Here is a 14,195-nt window from a genome sequence, read left to right as displayed (position 1 = left end):
ATTGAAATGCCCTGATGCAGATGCTGTAGGAGTGTGTGTGTGCTTGTGTATTAGTGTGTGTGTGTGTGTGTGTGTGTGATCGGCTAAATGAAAAGAGATGTGAATCTGAGTGATGTCCTCCTTTCTGAATCCTCATTTCCTCTTCAGATATCTCTACCCTGACCCCCCCTCCCCTCCTCCCCCTTCTCCTCCTCCTCCTCCTCTCCGCTCCGACCCACTCTGCCTCTTCTCATCCTCTCCTCCCTCGCTCCCTTCCCTCTCATCGATCTGTATTAGAAACAGGATATGAGGAACTATGCTATCTTATCACAGATCAGAGAGAGAGAATGAGTGAGAAAGAGAGACCGAGAAAGAGAATGAGCGAGGGGCAAAGAGACAGAGAAACAGAAGGGAAAAGAGAGAAAGGGAGAGAGAGAGAGTGAAGGAGGACAACGATTCTTTCACTTTGTCTTCATCCATCTCCCGTTTCTAACGGAGGACCAGTGAAGCACCACAGCCCTAATTGGACTAACGATTGGGCCCAGATAACACCAGCGCTAATGAATAAATGAATGAGGAAATAAATGAATGAAATGAGCCCGTGCACGCTAATACAGGCAATATGAACACTGCTCAGTAATGACGTCAATGGGGCTGCGCATTTACGAATGTGTGTGCGCTGTGTATGCGCGTGTAGACGTGTAGGCCTGTGTGTTTTTCTCGGGTTGGCGCACTCATCAAAGCATCAAACAGTTTCTCCAAAACCCCAGATGGACATACTGACAGAAAGTCAAAGGACAAATATCAATGTTGGTACCACGTATTGCCCAAACAAGCGTGCGCCCTGTTTTGTATTACCTGACTAGTGCAGGTGACCTATTCGTCCCTCTGGTGCAGATGGTAGAGCACCTTGTGCCTCGCCCTGGCCATGCCCTGCCCTTTTCCTGGACTGGCAGCGTGTGGTAAGATCCTAACCTTTATCAGTACGACAGGCCCTGCTGCTATGGACACACGCTCCACGTCTGATCCTTATGCCCAGGTTCCTGCATTCACCATATGCCCCACCATGCCTTCACCTCCACGTGAACACGCACACACACACACAGACACACACACACACACGCCAAATGTATACGAACACACACCCACGCTGGCATGAGCGACACATCCTGACCTCTAGCTGTTCCACCTTGGACCAGCAGAAGGGAAGCCACATGCAGAGTGAGAGGGGACTTAGGGGTCAAGGAGCCGGGTTTGGAAAACGGCCACACTGTGGGATCTGCAGGTCCCGCTCCACTCACCAGACAGTCCACATACTGCTGGGACGTGTTCTCCTGAAATGCCACTATTTATTGAGCCAACTTCTGAAGAATGATAACTTTTGGATTTGCAACATTTCCCTAAATTATGATTTAAATGAAGTGGATTTTCCTAACGTTTTAGAAAATCTAAATCACTTTGAGCACGTTTGCAATTTTCTAGAATTTTTGGGCAAAAAAAAAAAGAGAGAAAATGTAGCAAATGTGTATACTGTACATGTTACTGTGAAAAGGAAAAAAAAAAAAAGATATGAACACACTCAAGTGAGACACCGGGAATGACCGGGAAGAATGGGCAGTAAGCGATTGTGATCAGTCTGGAGCAGGGAGACAGCAGTGATGGATGGAAAGTGGTGGGCTTGGAGGCATGAAGGTCACATTCTATGACAGTGTGTGTGTGTGTGTGTGTGTGTGTGTGTGAGAGAGTGTCTGTTTAATCAACAGACAGGGGAGCTGAGCTGAGAGTAGGACTAAAAATATTTTATGTGCGTGTGTGTGTGTGTGCGCGCTCTCATTCATCAGTGGTGACAATACCATGTGGGGAGTGCCACTGTGCCCGACAAATTCAGCCATCACACACACACACACGGACACATACACACTCACACAAACACCCCTGCAAAGGTGACACAAGCGCCCGCTAGCAAGTTTACTCATTCCATTCAAGGGCGCACCTGTGTCTGTGTGTTTGTATGTGCGTGTGTGTGTGTGTGTGTGTGAAAGAGGTCCACCTGTAAACGACTAATTTGATGTCCTGTGTTTCATCTACATATCCATCTCCATCCCACAATATCTCTGTCTCTCTGTTTAAGCATGTTTTCTTTCTTTCTTTCTTTCTTTCTTTTCTTCCTACCTTCCATGGTACATTCCCTTATTTTCTGTCCTCCACAGCTTACACCCTCCCCCTCTTTTTGTCCTCTCTAACTTCCTTTGTCACAATCCCTCTGTCCCTGTCCTCTGCAGTCTCTCTCTCTCTCTCTCTCTCTCTCTCTCTGTCCTCCCCCCCTCTCTCTGTCACACTCCCTCTGTTCTCTGCTAGCTGTGATCAATTAGGGGACATTAGTCCCACAGATATTCCAGGTGACAGAACCTCAGGAGGCCAAGCCATCCCTCTCCCCTCTCCTTCATCTCTCCTCCTCCCCCTCTCTTCGGTCTCCCCTCTATTTCTCCTCTCCACACCTGGCTGTCTTGTCGTTCCTGCTCCTCCCCATCATCTCTCCTTCTTTTTTTGGGCAGAGCAAACAATACATCTCGCTTCTCTCCTTCTCTCTCCTTCCATCTCGCGCTCCCCTCATCCCTCACGGCGCCGACAGTGACACATCGGCCTCGGCGCTCCTCTCCTCTCCTCTCCTGCCTCTGTCTCTCCAATCATCTATCCTCCTCTGCTCTCCCCTTTATGTTCTCTCTAGATGCTGACAGAGAGGCATCTGCCTTCTTCCCCTCTTCCCCTCTGCTCCAACTCTCTTCCACCGCTTTCTTTTTCACCCCTTCCCCTTTTCCCTCTATCGCTCTCTCTCCAGGTTGCCGCTCACAATGGACCGACCTGTCTTCCCTCCTGTATGCCGACCGTTCACCTGTATCCTAGCAACCACCTCTCCTTTGGCTCTGGTGCCCCATGCGGAGCAAGCAAACAAGACGCCGGGGGAATGAAGAACAAGCACTCTCGTTTATCCTCCTCCCTCCATCCGTTCAGTCATTCCTTCACACGTAAAGAGGAGGCCATACTCTGCTGGAGCTGGGAGCTAAGTGCTTTAGCCAAACACGCCTGTCTGTCCTCACATACACGCATGCATATATGCACCCGCCCCGGGGAGGACATAAACTCACACTCACACACACACACACACACACAACTACAGACATGTTCACACACACACATGCATACACACACAACTACAGACAAACACACAGATTTATACCAACAAATTTGTTCCCTTTTGTGTTTATTTGTGTGTGTGTTTGTGTTTATCTCATCCCTGTGGTTCCATTCTCACAGTAGGATATAGGGAATGAGCTCCAAAGTGATACCATCTACCATGCCCCTGTAGCCTGCTGAGTCCTGCCTTTCTAAAAGGTTCTGTGTGTGTGTGTGTGTGTGTGTGTGTGTGTGTGGGTGTGGGAGTGTGTGGGTCTGGGTGTGTGTGTTTCTGAAAGATTGTGGGACAATTTCTGAAGCTTTATTTATGGTCCTGAGAGAGAAGAAAGAAAAAAAAATGTTTTAAGGCCAGCACTCCCTCATAGCCACAACCACAAGCACACACACACACACGCACACGCACACACACACACACACACCTGATAGGTTGTTCTTTGGGAAAAAATTGTAGTGCAGCTAGTGAGGTGAAAGAAAAAGAGTAGCCGCACATACATACACAAGCACACACACACACACACACACACACACACACATATACATGCACACACACAAAAGGAAAAGTGCTGCTCAGGCACATGTGTCCTGGTGTAATTTATGAGTGGGCTCCTGGGTGGACGCCTCAGAGGGGTCCTCTTCACGCTGCATGGCTCTGGGTGCTCTGCACAATTCCCCCAGTGAACATTGAGCTCTCTCTCTCTCTCTCTCTCTCTCTCACACACACACACACACACACGCACACACACAAAGAGGGTGCTACAAAATCCCCCCTATGAGCAGTGAACTCTTCCGACTGAAACTCGCTGCACGATTAACGCTACAAAAGGCTAGGTAAACACAAGAGTTTCAGGCTTGGCAGCGCTCCTACAACTCTGTTCAGCACAGACAAAACACCACAGAGAAACATTTCCTTACTACAGCGTAAAATAAACAGTTACAGTTAAAAAAAAAAGTAATAAAATTCACAATAAACTATAATTTCAGCCTTTTTTAGCCATTTTTTAGTTGGAGATGAAAGGAAGAGAGTTGGACAATTAAGTTTGTTAGTAAAGCAATGAAGTTTGAAAACTAAAGTATGGTATTATATTTTAACACAATAAATACACAGTGGGGCTACATGAAAAAAAAAAAGAAAAGGAAAGAAAATTGCACTGTGAACGCTCATAGAATCCCATTCAAACAATATATCATGAGATTGTCTACTTTGTGTTTTTGTTAGCATGTCTGCCATGTGGACTTTTAAATATTCTCTCTTTGCTGTTAACAAAAAAAAAAAAAAAAATATATATATATATATATATATATATATATACACATGTATTATTATAAAGCGATAAAAAGCAAAAGGTAATAACTTTACTTGACTCGCTAATTACTAATAGGCTAATGCTGCCAAGCATAAGTACAGTATCACTAGCGAGTTGGCTGCACCCGGCAAGATGGTGCAGTTGTGGTAAATAAAAGGTAGAAAAACTATGACCTCCAGTAGGTGATCATCATAAGGCAAACACTACCGATATAAACAAAAATCAATTTAATTTTCTGAAAAGCGCCAATTAATGCATTTTTCCTGAATAGACCCTATCTTCATATAACGTACAGCATCAGTTTAATATGATTTACAACGATGACTTAACCTCACAAAGATTATAGTAATTTAAAAAGGTGACTGAACTCTATTCTGCAAATAAAAAGGTAGAAAAACTGAGTTTTGGTGGGTTTACCCTCCACTACATCCCCGCCCACTAGTATCGACCGGAAGGGGTTGTGAGCTTTTTGGTGATTGTGCCTTCTGCCCTGCCCCTATGGTTTTGAAGCTCCATATGTGGCTGTCCAGTGCAGTGTGACCGTGTAAAGCCCAGGAGAGGATGGATCTGTCTGTGTGCCCCAGGCAAGGGGCCTTGATCCGCTCTGGAGGACACACACCACTCTCAAGGGCACTCCATAGGGATACAGAAGGCATGCAGGCATGGACACACACACACACACACGCACACACACACACGCGCACAAACAAAAACACACGCACGTATATGGACACATACGCACATGCACAGACTTACACGAACAAGCACACACACAAATCTGGACACACATACACACTCATTATGGATGGATGGATGGTGACGCATACACACATATATATATATATATATATATATATAAATAATGTACAATTATATTAATAATGTATGTAGAGGCGATGAGGGGGTTGTTTTATTCTGCTGATTCTACCGTTTCCTAAGATCCCCCCATCTGTTGAGTCTAGTCTCCGGGGTAAAAGGCCAATAAAGGGCTCAGTGACACATCTGCCTCCTCACAGACACACACATACGGTCAGACACACACACACACACACGCACACGCGCACACACACACACAGAAAGAGACAGATACACACACGCAGACAAATATACACAGACACAGACACACATGTCCTCTCTCTCCCGCTCTCTCTCTCTCACGCACGCACACGCACGCACACACACACACACACACACACACGTCTGCATGGACTTGCCCAGTGGCCGAGGTGAAGATGGAGTACAATCGATTCCCACACACACTCCCACGCACTCTAAGCAACGCACTCTCCCTCCCACAGACAAACCAGTAGACAGCCGTCAGAATCTCTTCCTGAGGTGTTCAGTAAGTGCTCTCCTCTGAGTATCTGCCATTCCTTTCAGTATGTCTATCATGCGCTGGCTTCAGATCAGTGAAAGCCCTCCACTTCCCTGCTGAGTCTGCTAGGGTTCCTACCTTGACTGATCCCTGCTCAGGGAAACAGCCTCGGTGTGCCGCAGTTTATGTATCTTCCTGTCTGCCTGACTGTCTGTTTACTGATGCTGAGTGGACTCCAGGGCTCCTGCTGAGTCTGATTTTGACAGTGTAGCACCAGGCTACAGTGACAAAGCTCACGCCTCAAGAATCAGCTTTGTATTTATCACGCCTTTAGCCTGACACATTTCTGTGGTGGTTTGGGATAAACACCAATAACCACAAGGTTCATATATTTTGGGTCAACAGAAAACAATGGCTAAGCAATGAAAAAGAGCTGTTTGTGTGTGAATGTGCAAGCGCTCACTCCGGATAACACTGGTGTGCATGTGTGTGTATGTATGCGTGTGCCTCCTTTTATGTCATTGCATGCATGAGTGTGTGTGTTCACATTTCCAATTTTTGTCAGCTTTTTTCTGGTCACACATATTGTTTAATTCTAATAAAAGAGTAAATTAAAATGCTACAAAATGTGCTTGTTAAATTCATTCAGTCGCACAGTCGCCCGCCTACCTATGAAGTAGGACAGGAGGATGGCCAGCAGGGCAGCAGCGGTGATGGCCGTCACCGCGGCGCACTTCCAGCTGCAGTACTTGGACGGCTTCTTTAGCTTGAAGGCTGAGCGGGAGAAGGTGTTCCTGGGCAGCAGGCGAGGGGGCGGAGAGTACACCGTTCCAGAGGTCAGAGGGTAGCCGGGGGAGGAGCTGCTGAAGAGAGGCGTGGTCCCCGACGACGTCTTGAACAAGAAGTGCCTGCAGACAGAAAGAGAGAGAGAGGGGGAGGGAGGGAGGGAGGGAGGGAGAGGGAAAAAAAATAAGTCATTCTGGAGTAGAGTGCTGTGACAAATATGTTCATGTTCTGATATCGGCTGATACTCGTACTGGCACTGTTTGCAGTGTGTGGTAGAAAAGGCTCTGGTAGCTGTGTGGGAAGTGTAGTTAGACCAACACACCACGCAATCAGACTAACACAGGGTCACATATGTGCAAGCGTCTGTCCAATTTCTCTTTCCGATGAAACCTTCCTGCCCTATGGGTGTCTACATCCTTGAACTGATTGTGCCTCCAATTCAGGTCGTTCCAGTCCAAGGTCTCTTTTTAACCTACACCTGCCTTGTTCTTCTTTTTTTTTCTTCTTTTACTTCCATTCCCCCGCTCTGCCTCCTCCCGCCCCGCACGCAGAATGAGCCTCATTCCCTCTCTCGGCAGCGGCGGAGGATCAGTGCCGTCCCCCCTCTCTCCTGTCCTCGCTGCCCCGGTGGGGTCAGAGCTCACGGAGAGGATAAGAGAGGGATTTGAACCATCATCCTTCGCTCATATTACCCATTATCCTCGGCTATCGCTGCACCTGCTCACCCACCTCTTCTCCCTCGCCGCTCTCCCGCCCCTCCTCTTCCCATTTCCCATGCTATCATTTTTCTTCACTCTATATTTCCTTTCTCCCACCTTCCTCTCGCGGACATTTATTTCTCCTGTTCTTCAGCATCTCCTTCCTCTGCTCACGTCTTCCTTTATACTCTTCCTCCAGCTTCCTTCCTTCCTTCCTTCCTTCCTTCTTTCCTTCCTTCCTTTCAGCCTTCTCCATCCTATTCCATTGTTCTGACCTTGAAGGAACTTTGTGACTATAATAATAATAATAATAAAAAAAGAAATGCTGCTCTTGAATAAACTTGTCAAGGACACAGCAACAAAAGCATGTGTCCTTTATGACACACACTCAGAGGCACAAACACACACACACACACACACACACAGAGTGAGGTGTCCCTGCACAGAGTCCAGGTGGCATGACAGAAAAAAAGGCCCCATGTCAGTGTGACAGATCAGAGAAAGAGAGGTCACTACATTGCCTCAAAGATGACAGGAGAAGGAGTTTCTGTCCGTCTGCCTGTGTGGAATCGTGCTTGCCTGTATACAGTACGTGTGTGTGAGTGTGTGACAGTCTTCTTCTCTTCTCTTTCTTCTTCTCTTTTATGAAGGTTAGACTAGTAGGACCAGTGATAGCCGGCACCTGTAGCTGGGTCTCTTGATTGATTAAAACAATGGTTAACCGTGCTTTGCTGTGTGGTCTCCCAGTCTTTTGATGGCTGTAACAGCCGCTCATAACAGTGTGTCTGTACATGTGTCTGCTAGTCTAAAAATGGTCGGTGAAAACAGGTGATGTGCTCGCAGCATGAGGATTTGGTTCGGGAGCACCGTTCCACTCCCTATCAATTATTCAGTCATCCTGTGCTCTCTTTCTCTCTCTCTCTTCCTCTCTCTCTTTCTCTCTCATCATCTCATGCCACTGATTGTCGGATCCGTGTCGTGCTGGATTCCTCCCTTTTTTCCTCCTCCACGTCCTCTCTCCTCCTTCCTCCCCCTCTACCTGTCAGGTACACTGCGTGACACCAAGGAAAATAGGGGTGTGGAAAGAGGAGAGAAAAAAAAGAAAAAGATAGACGGATAGGGACAGAAAGAGCGAGCAGAGATGCCGCAGAAAGGAGTGTGGGGTTATTGTCTAAAAATACCCGGCTCCCAGTGTCACAGCCATCAATTTTAATATGTATGCGTAAGAATAAACCTACGCACGCCCAAACACAAGAAGGCAAACACACACGGTAATGCGCGTGCACACGCACAAACACCCTCCCAACACACACACACACGCCAAGGTCAACCAGCGTGCGCCTTCGCTTCAACTCATTTTCACAGCCGTTGACACACTCTGTGATGGCATGGCCGGCGGAAATTAATTACAGTACCCCTAATGTGTGTGAGTGGAAGGGGAGGGTGCGCTGGTGAATTACATGCATTCCATGTGACACAGTGACAAAATGTGTATATTTTGATGTGCGGCTATGTATTTGAACGAGTGGCACTGAATTCATTTCATTCCCTGGCTTTGTTGTCGTCTATGTGGAGAAGCTCCACTGTGAGGTTGGTGTCGGATGGGAACATGTCTATGGGCCATACTAATTACGAGCAGGAAAGGATTGTGTCTAATGTGCTCTGGGGAGGTAATTGACATTGATTTATGTTGTGGAGGACTATGGAGGGGTTCTACCATAGCAGGCAGCCGGCAATCACAACTCTGTATCATTAGTGTGTGTGTCTGTGTGTTTGTGTGCGAATATTGTGGGTTTTTGACAGTGGTCCAGCGTAGAAACGTCACACATAATTAGAGAGAGCTGACAGAAGCCCCCTCACTCCCCTCCCGAGCTGCCAGCAGCCCCCCGGTCCAACCATTGCTACCTCGCTGTCATGCATCCTGTCTTACACATGCAAAATACACACGCACAAGCACCTACTCGCACACTAACACACTAACACACAGACACATGCACCCACCCACACACAAACGCTAAAAATTTATGTAGGATTTCTTTCAAGAGATTGCCCTGTAGGTGCCACCAAACATTTAATTTGCATCCACAAAGAGCAACCGGTGACATGGGAGAGGAACGGAGGATGGCTAGAAGATGGAGAGGGGGGGATGGGTATGGATTCAAAGACAGATAGAGGGAGAGAGAGAGAGGGAGAGAGAGAGACGGAGACAGAGAGACGGAGTGAGTGGGAGGATGTGTTTTTCGCTACGTTCCAACCCTGCTCCCCATTGAGAGAGAGGAGGACCTGGACAATTAACCACAGAACAGAGAGCATGCTGGGTAATTAGCAGAAAGTCAAAGCTCGCATTCCCCCTGAGCGAGTGAACACACACACATGCGTATGTAGACACACACACACACACACACACACACACACACACACACACTCACATTCTTCATTTTCTCAGCTCTCACAAACATGTGGTTGCTTAGGATAGTGTTCGGAGAATCATCATCAGAGGTCAAGAACAATTAGCGGAGGTCGTCTCAGTTTGGCAATAAGAGAAAAAAAGTGGTCAGATCTCAGAATGAAACGAGGGGCTCGGCGAGGGGAGGATGCTCGAGATCGCAAGAATTATTCCCTCGTACACTTCAAGAGACCAGTAACGAGAAGATGGGCTCAGCGTATAGTAACGGGAATTCATTTGCTGTACATTTCACTGAAATAGGACATACTGACAAATGCAAATAAGGACTGGCATCGGCAAAAATATGTATCTTAACAAGTCATCTAATCTAGTTATTGAGGCTTAAAACTTTGTATTTCTTAAGTGAAAAAGAAGAATGTTCTTAAATGAAATGTAATTTCCTTGACACTAGTGCAGTGATTTGTCTTATTTCAAGATATTGACACTTAAAATGAAAATTCCCGAAACAGCAGTTCATATCTTTAATCCAAAATCATTCAACTGAGCGCCAAGACAGATCGTTGCACATTTGGCGGCGTTTGCGCATATTTACTTAAGTGGCTCTCAGAGCATAATGATATAGGACATTATGTATATATATTGTATGAATGCAGGATCTTATCAGTTATATCCCTTTGCACGACACAATGTGGCTCTCCTGTGCATGCTACGGTAGATGTTATACGGCAGGACATGAAGCCTTTCTCCCTGCTCTCTCCTCTTCTCCTCCACCCGCGATCATTCCCACAGGTAGCATCTCCAGATACATCTCCACAGTCATGCATTTGAAAGTAACCCAGCTCAACCCCCTCCCGCTTCTTCTCCACCCAGATAAATTGAGATGGTGCAACCCTCTCAGTGATCTTATTTCTCCCCCAGAGCGGCCCACGGCGGCGCAGGGGGGGTGCAGGGGAATGTCCTGAGATGAGAGAGAGATTGAAACTGGCATCAGCTGGCCAAGAGGCTCCATGGGACCGATTGGAAATCAGGTGCTTTCTCGCAAATGCTGGAACGCATGTACACACATGTGCAAGAAGACACGCACACACACACACAGACACACACACACAGATACTTAGATAGGCCTTCAGGCACACACACACACGCACACACACGCACACACACGCACACACACACACATGCACACAGTGGCACCAGCCATCTATAGTCATTTATCTCACACTGCAAATGTATCCATGTTCTACGGCTCCCAATCTCCCACTCTCTCTGCCTTTCTATCCTCTTCTCTCTCACACACTCCCCAAAACAATCTCCTTCAATCACCACCTCTCTCCATTTCTCTCTCTCTCCCCCCCCCTCTTTATCTCTCCCTTCTCTCCCGTAAACCATTCCTTTCCATTTCCTCCTCCCTCACTCCCCCGACTTGTATTTCTCTGCTATATCATCTCTCTTTCTCTCCCTCTCTCTCTCTCTCTCTCTCTCTCTCTCTCTCTCTGTCTCTATCTCTCTCTTTCTCTGCCAGTCATCCTAGCCCTAGGGTGTTCTTAGGTGATCAATCTTCATCCTCTCAGCACTGTCACACTATCAGGTCAAGCCAAAACACACACACACACACACACACACACACACACACACTCATATATGTACTATAACGAGTGGACAACAAATGCCAGGATTTACATATGATTACAGTGGGGAGCAGTCACAGTCAAACAAAACACACACACAACACACACACACCTACACACACACACACACACACACACACACGTGTCCTCATCATCTCCTAGCTGTTGGTTTTAATGAGATGGAGGATGGGCCCTGGCAGCACGGGGATGGTGTGACTCTCTGGCTCTGCCTGTCTGGCTGTGACCCAGTCAGTAGCTCCAGGAGCTCCAGCCAGCCCACCCAGCCACTGCCACCGCCATGCCCAGAGAGGAGGGCCCAATCTGGGCTAGAGGGTGGAGCTGGAAACTCTGTCTGCTGCCTTGGGTTCTATTCACTGCGACAGGCGCTGAGCCATGCCCAACCCCACCACCTGAACATGACCAAATACTGGCACCACAGAGGGCTCGACAGCGTGTGTGTATATGTGTGTGTCAGTACATCCCCATCTGCAAAGATGGCAGTCACAAGAGCCTTTGTGAAAAGAGGATTTATAACTTAACTAAACCTTACCAAAGACCGGCTAATCATTTACAATAATAGAAATCATAATAATCAGCTTCCACTGTACTTTCATAAAACTATGTACCCATGTTACCATGGCAACACAGGTCCAGTTAAACAATTATACCTGGAAATAGCCTCTACTTAAAGCTGTAGGTATTTCTGCTCAACACCGCATCACGTCCTCCTACCCATCATGCATACCGACGCAACGCATCAGCACAGGTCGAGCATATATCTGAGATCAGTGGGGCTGAATTAAACATGGCCAGGCCTCATAAATACTGCATAGGGCCGGCGCTCTGGGGAGCTGATCTGGGACCAGCAGGGTTGGAAGCCCCAGTGCCCAGCAGGAGAAACACAACTACAGCTCGCAGAGTAGACATTCGGAGAGTGAGTGTGTGCACGCAAGCAAGCATGTAGGCAGTGTCCCTCTCGCTGCATGCCTCATGAATAGTAATACCCTGCATGAATGCTCTGCTTGCCTGGTAAGTGTTCTTTGTGTACAGAGAAAGTGCGTGTGTGGGGTGTGTGAAATGGTTTGTATTTCCTGCTGCCTCACACCAAGATGCATGCATAATAGCTTTGACGTAAGGCAACTTTTTGCATGTGTCGCGCTTGGAGATGTCTGCATTTGAGCAGTGTGATTTTGTGAGTCAGAGGCCAAAAGCAATTTTCCTTTTGGTTAGGGCGCTGACGTGTTGGCTTAGAATGATGCATAGGAGATGATGTGCTCAGTGACACACTGTACACCATACTCTGTAGTATTATGCTACTTTGCTCAGTGAACTAAACAGTGGAGTCAAATAAGTCTCAGTGCTTGTCTTTCCTTGTTTCCATTGGGATACCAGGTTCATGCCTTAAGTCTTAATATGAAGTTAAAGGATGAAGTGATGTACTAAAAGATTGTCTGTAAGTACTCGCAACAGCACAAGGTCTCCTCCTCCTTCTCCAGCACCTTCTTGACTCGCTTCTTCATGACGCACAGATTACACCCCGTCTGCCTCCCTCCTTTGCTCTTATTTTTATCTAATTTCCTCGCACATCTCTCTTACTTGATCACTCTATGGTCACAGGAATACTGTCAAGGTTCATGGCTCTGACCTTTGCTTTCCTTACTATTGATTACTTGAAGCTTATTCAACTGTTGCGCTTACTGAGAGTGGCTCTAGATAAGAGTGTCAGCTAAATCTGTAAAATGTAAAAACATAAAATTGTATGGGAACATTATCTCTTTGGGGGCGATGTGCGGTCTGACCTGGTCTCCAGCGGGACGTTGCTGTTGAGCACCCAGCTGTCTTGTAGCTGGACCGACTCCGGGGTGGTCGGCCCGTCCCCGGTGCCTGGAGCAGGGGCGTGGATGGGGTTGCGTCCCCCCCTCAGGGTGTTTCTGTTCAGGCTGTTGGCAGAGTGGTGGGATAAGGTCTGGTGGTTGTGCGGAGGGGGCAGCGGGGGCCGCAGCGTGGACTGACTGTGGTGGTTGGCAGCCCCTGGAGAGAGAGAAGAACAGAGAGCAACTTCAGAGCCGTACTTTGAAAAGCAAGTCACATTGTGGTTTGAACTCAGACTTCACACACACATATTCTTTGTGAAGGAAATCATGTTGAATTTCACATGAAATGCTATAAATCCATTTTAGGACAAAAAACGTTTCAGGATGTTTTGTGCTCAGAATTAAAAAATAAAATAAAATTTTATACTAAAATATTATAGCAATGTTTTCTAAAATATGACTATTTTGTGAAACTCTCCAGCTAATAACTAACTTCAGTAACATTCCATTCTTTGCTTTACTTTCAATGATTTTTCAGTCAGATTAAGAGTCACATTTTCCAAATGGTGGATAACTTATTTTGGAATGAAAATCATGTTCAGATTGCCTCTGCTAAATAGAAAGATCTATTACATTTAACTCTATGCAACAATAATCACATTTTCACTTTTCGCTCAACACTGTTTTCGAGGTTTTGTGTGTTTTATTCTCAGTGCACTCTCCCATTTCTAAGTCTTTCTTTCACCGTTTCTTTCCTGTTTTCTTTTTCGAAGCCGAGAGGACGGGAGAAAGTGTGTGTGTGTGTGTGCAAGTGTGTATTTGAGCAGTATTAGAGCACTCAGCGCAGCGTGTGCCCTCATCTCTTGCTCTCAGACTTGGGGGAACATGTTGTCAGCTAGAAACCAATACCAGCCCTTCCAACACCGAGCTAATGGACTGCTGAGTGAGAGAGCTGAAAAACAAACCCGGATGACTCAGACAGGAACACCCATTCACACATCAGCTCTCATACCTCTCTCTCTCGCTCTCTCTCTCTCTTTGTCTGTAGGGGCTCTCGGTCTGTCTTGGG

At 46.9% G+C, this 14,195-nt stretch overlaps 1 protein-coding gene across 2 annotated transcripts in view; it reads right to left on the bottom strand.

The window, feature by feature from the left end:
- Positions 1-14,195, bottom strand: part of tenm2a (teneurin transmembrane protein 2a) — a 141,769-nt gene that overhangs the window by 36,099 nt on the left and 91,475 nt on the right. For both annotated transcript variants that reach the window (XM_071903567.2, XM_071903575.2), the window contains exons 4-5: positions 13,112-13,343; positions 6,463-6,701 (exon numbers count right to left, since the gene is read on the bottom strand). In XM_071903567.2, coding sequence (XP_071759668.2) covers positions 6,463-6,701; positions 13,112-13,343 — 471 coding nt within the window. The remainder of the gene's footprint in view (positions 1-6,462; positions 6,702-13,111; positions 13,344-14,195) is intronic.

The sequence above is a fragment of the Centroberyx gerrardi genome, chromosome 16, assembly GCF_048128805.1.
Source record: "Centroberyx gerrardi isolate f3 chromosome 16, fCenGer3.hap1.cur.20231027, whole genome shotgun sequence".
NCBI classification, from domain to species: domain Eukaryota; kingdom Metazoa; phylum Chordata; class Actinopteri; order Beryciformes; family Berycidae; genus Centroberyx; species Centroberyx gerrardi.
Note: the sequence above shows the minus strand (reverse complement) of the source record. Positions and strands in the feature narration are given on the sequence as shown.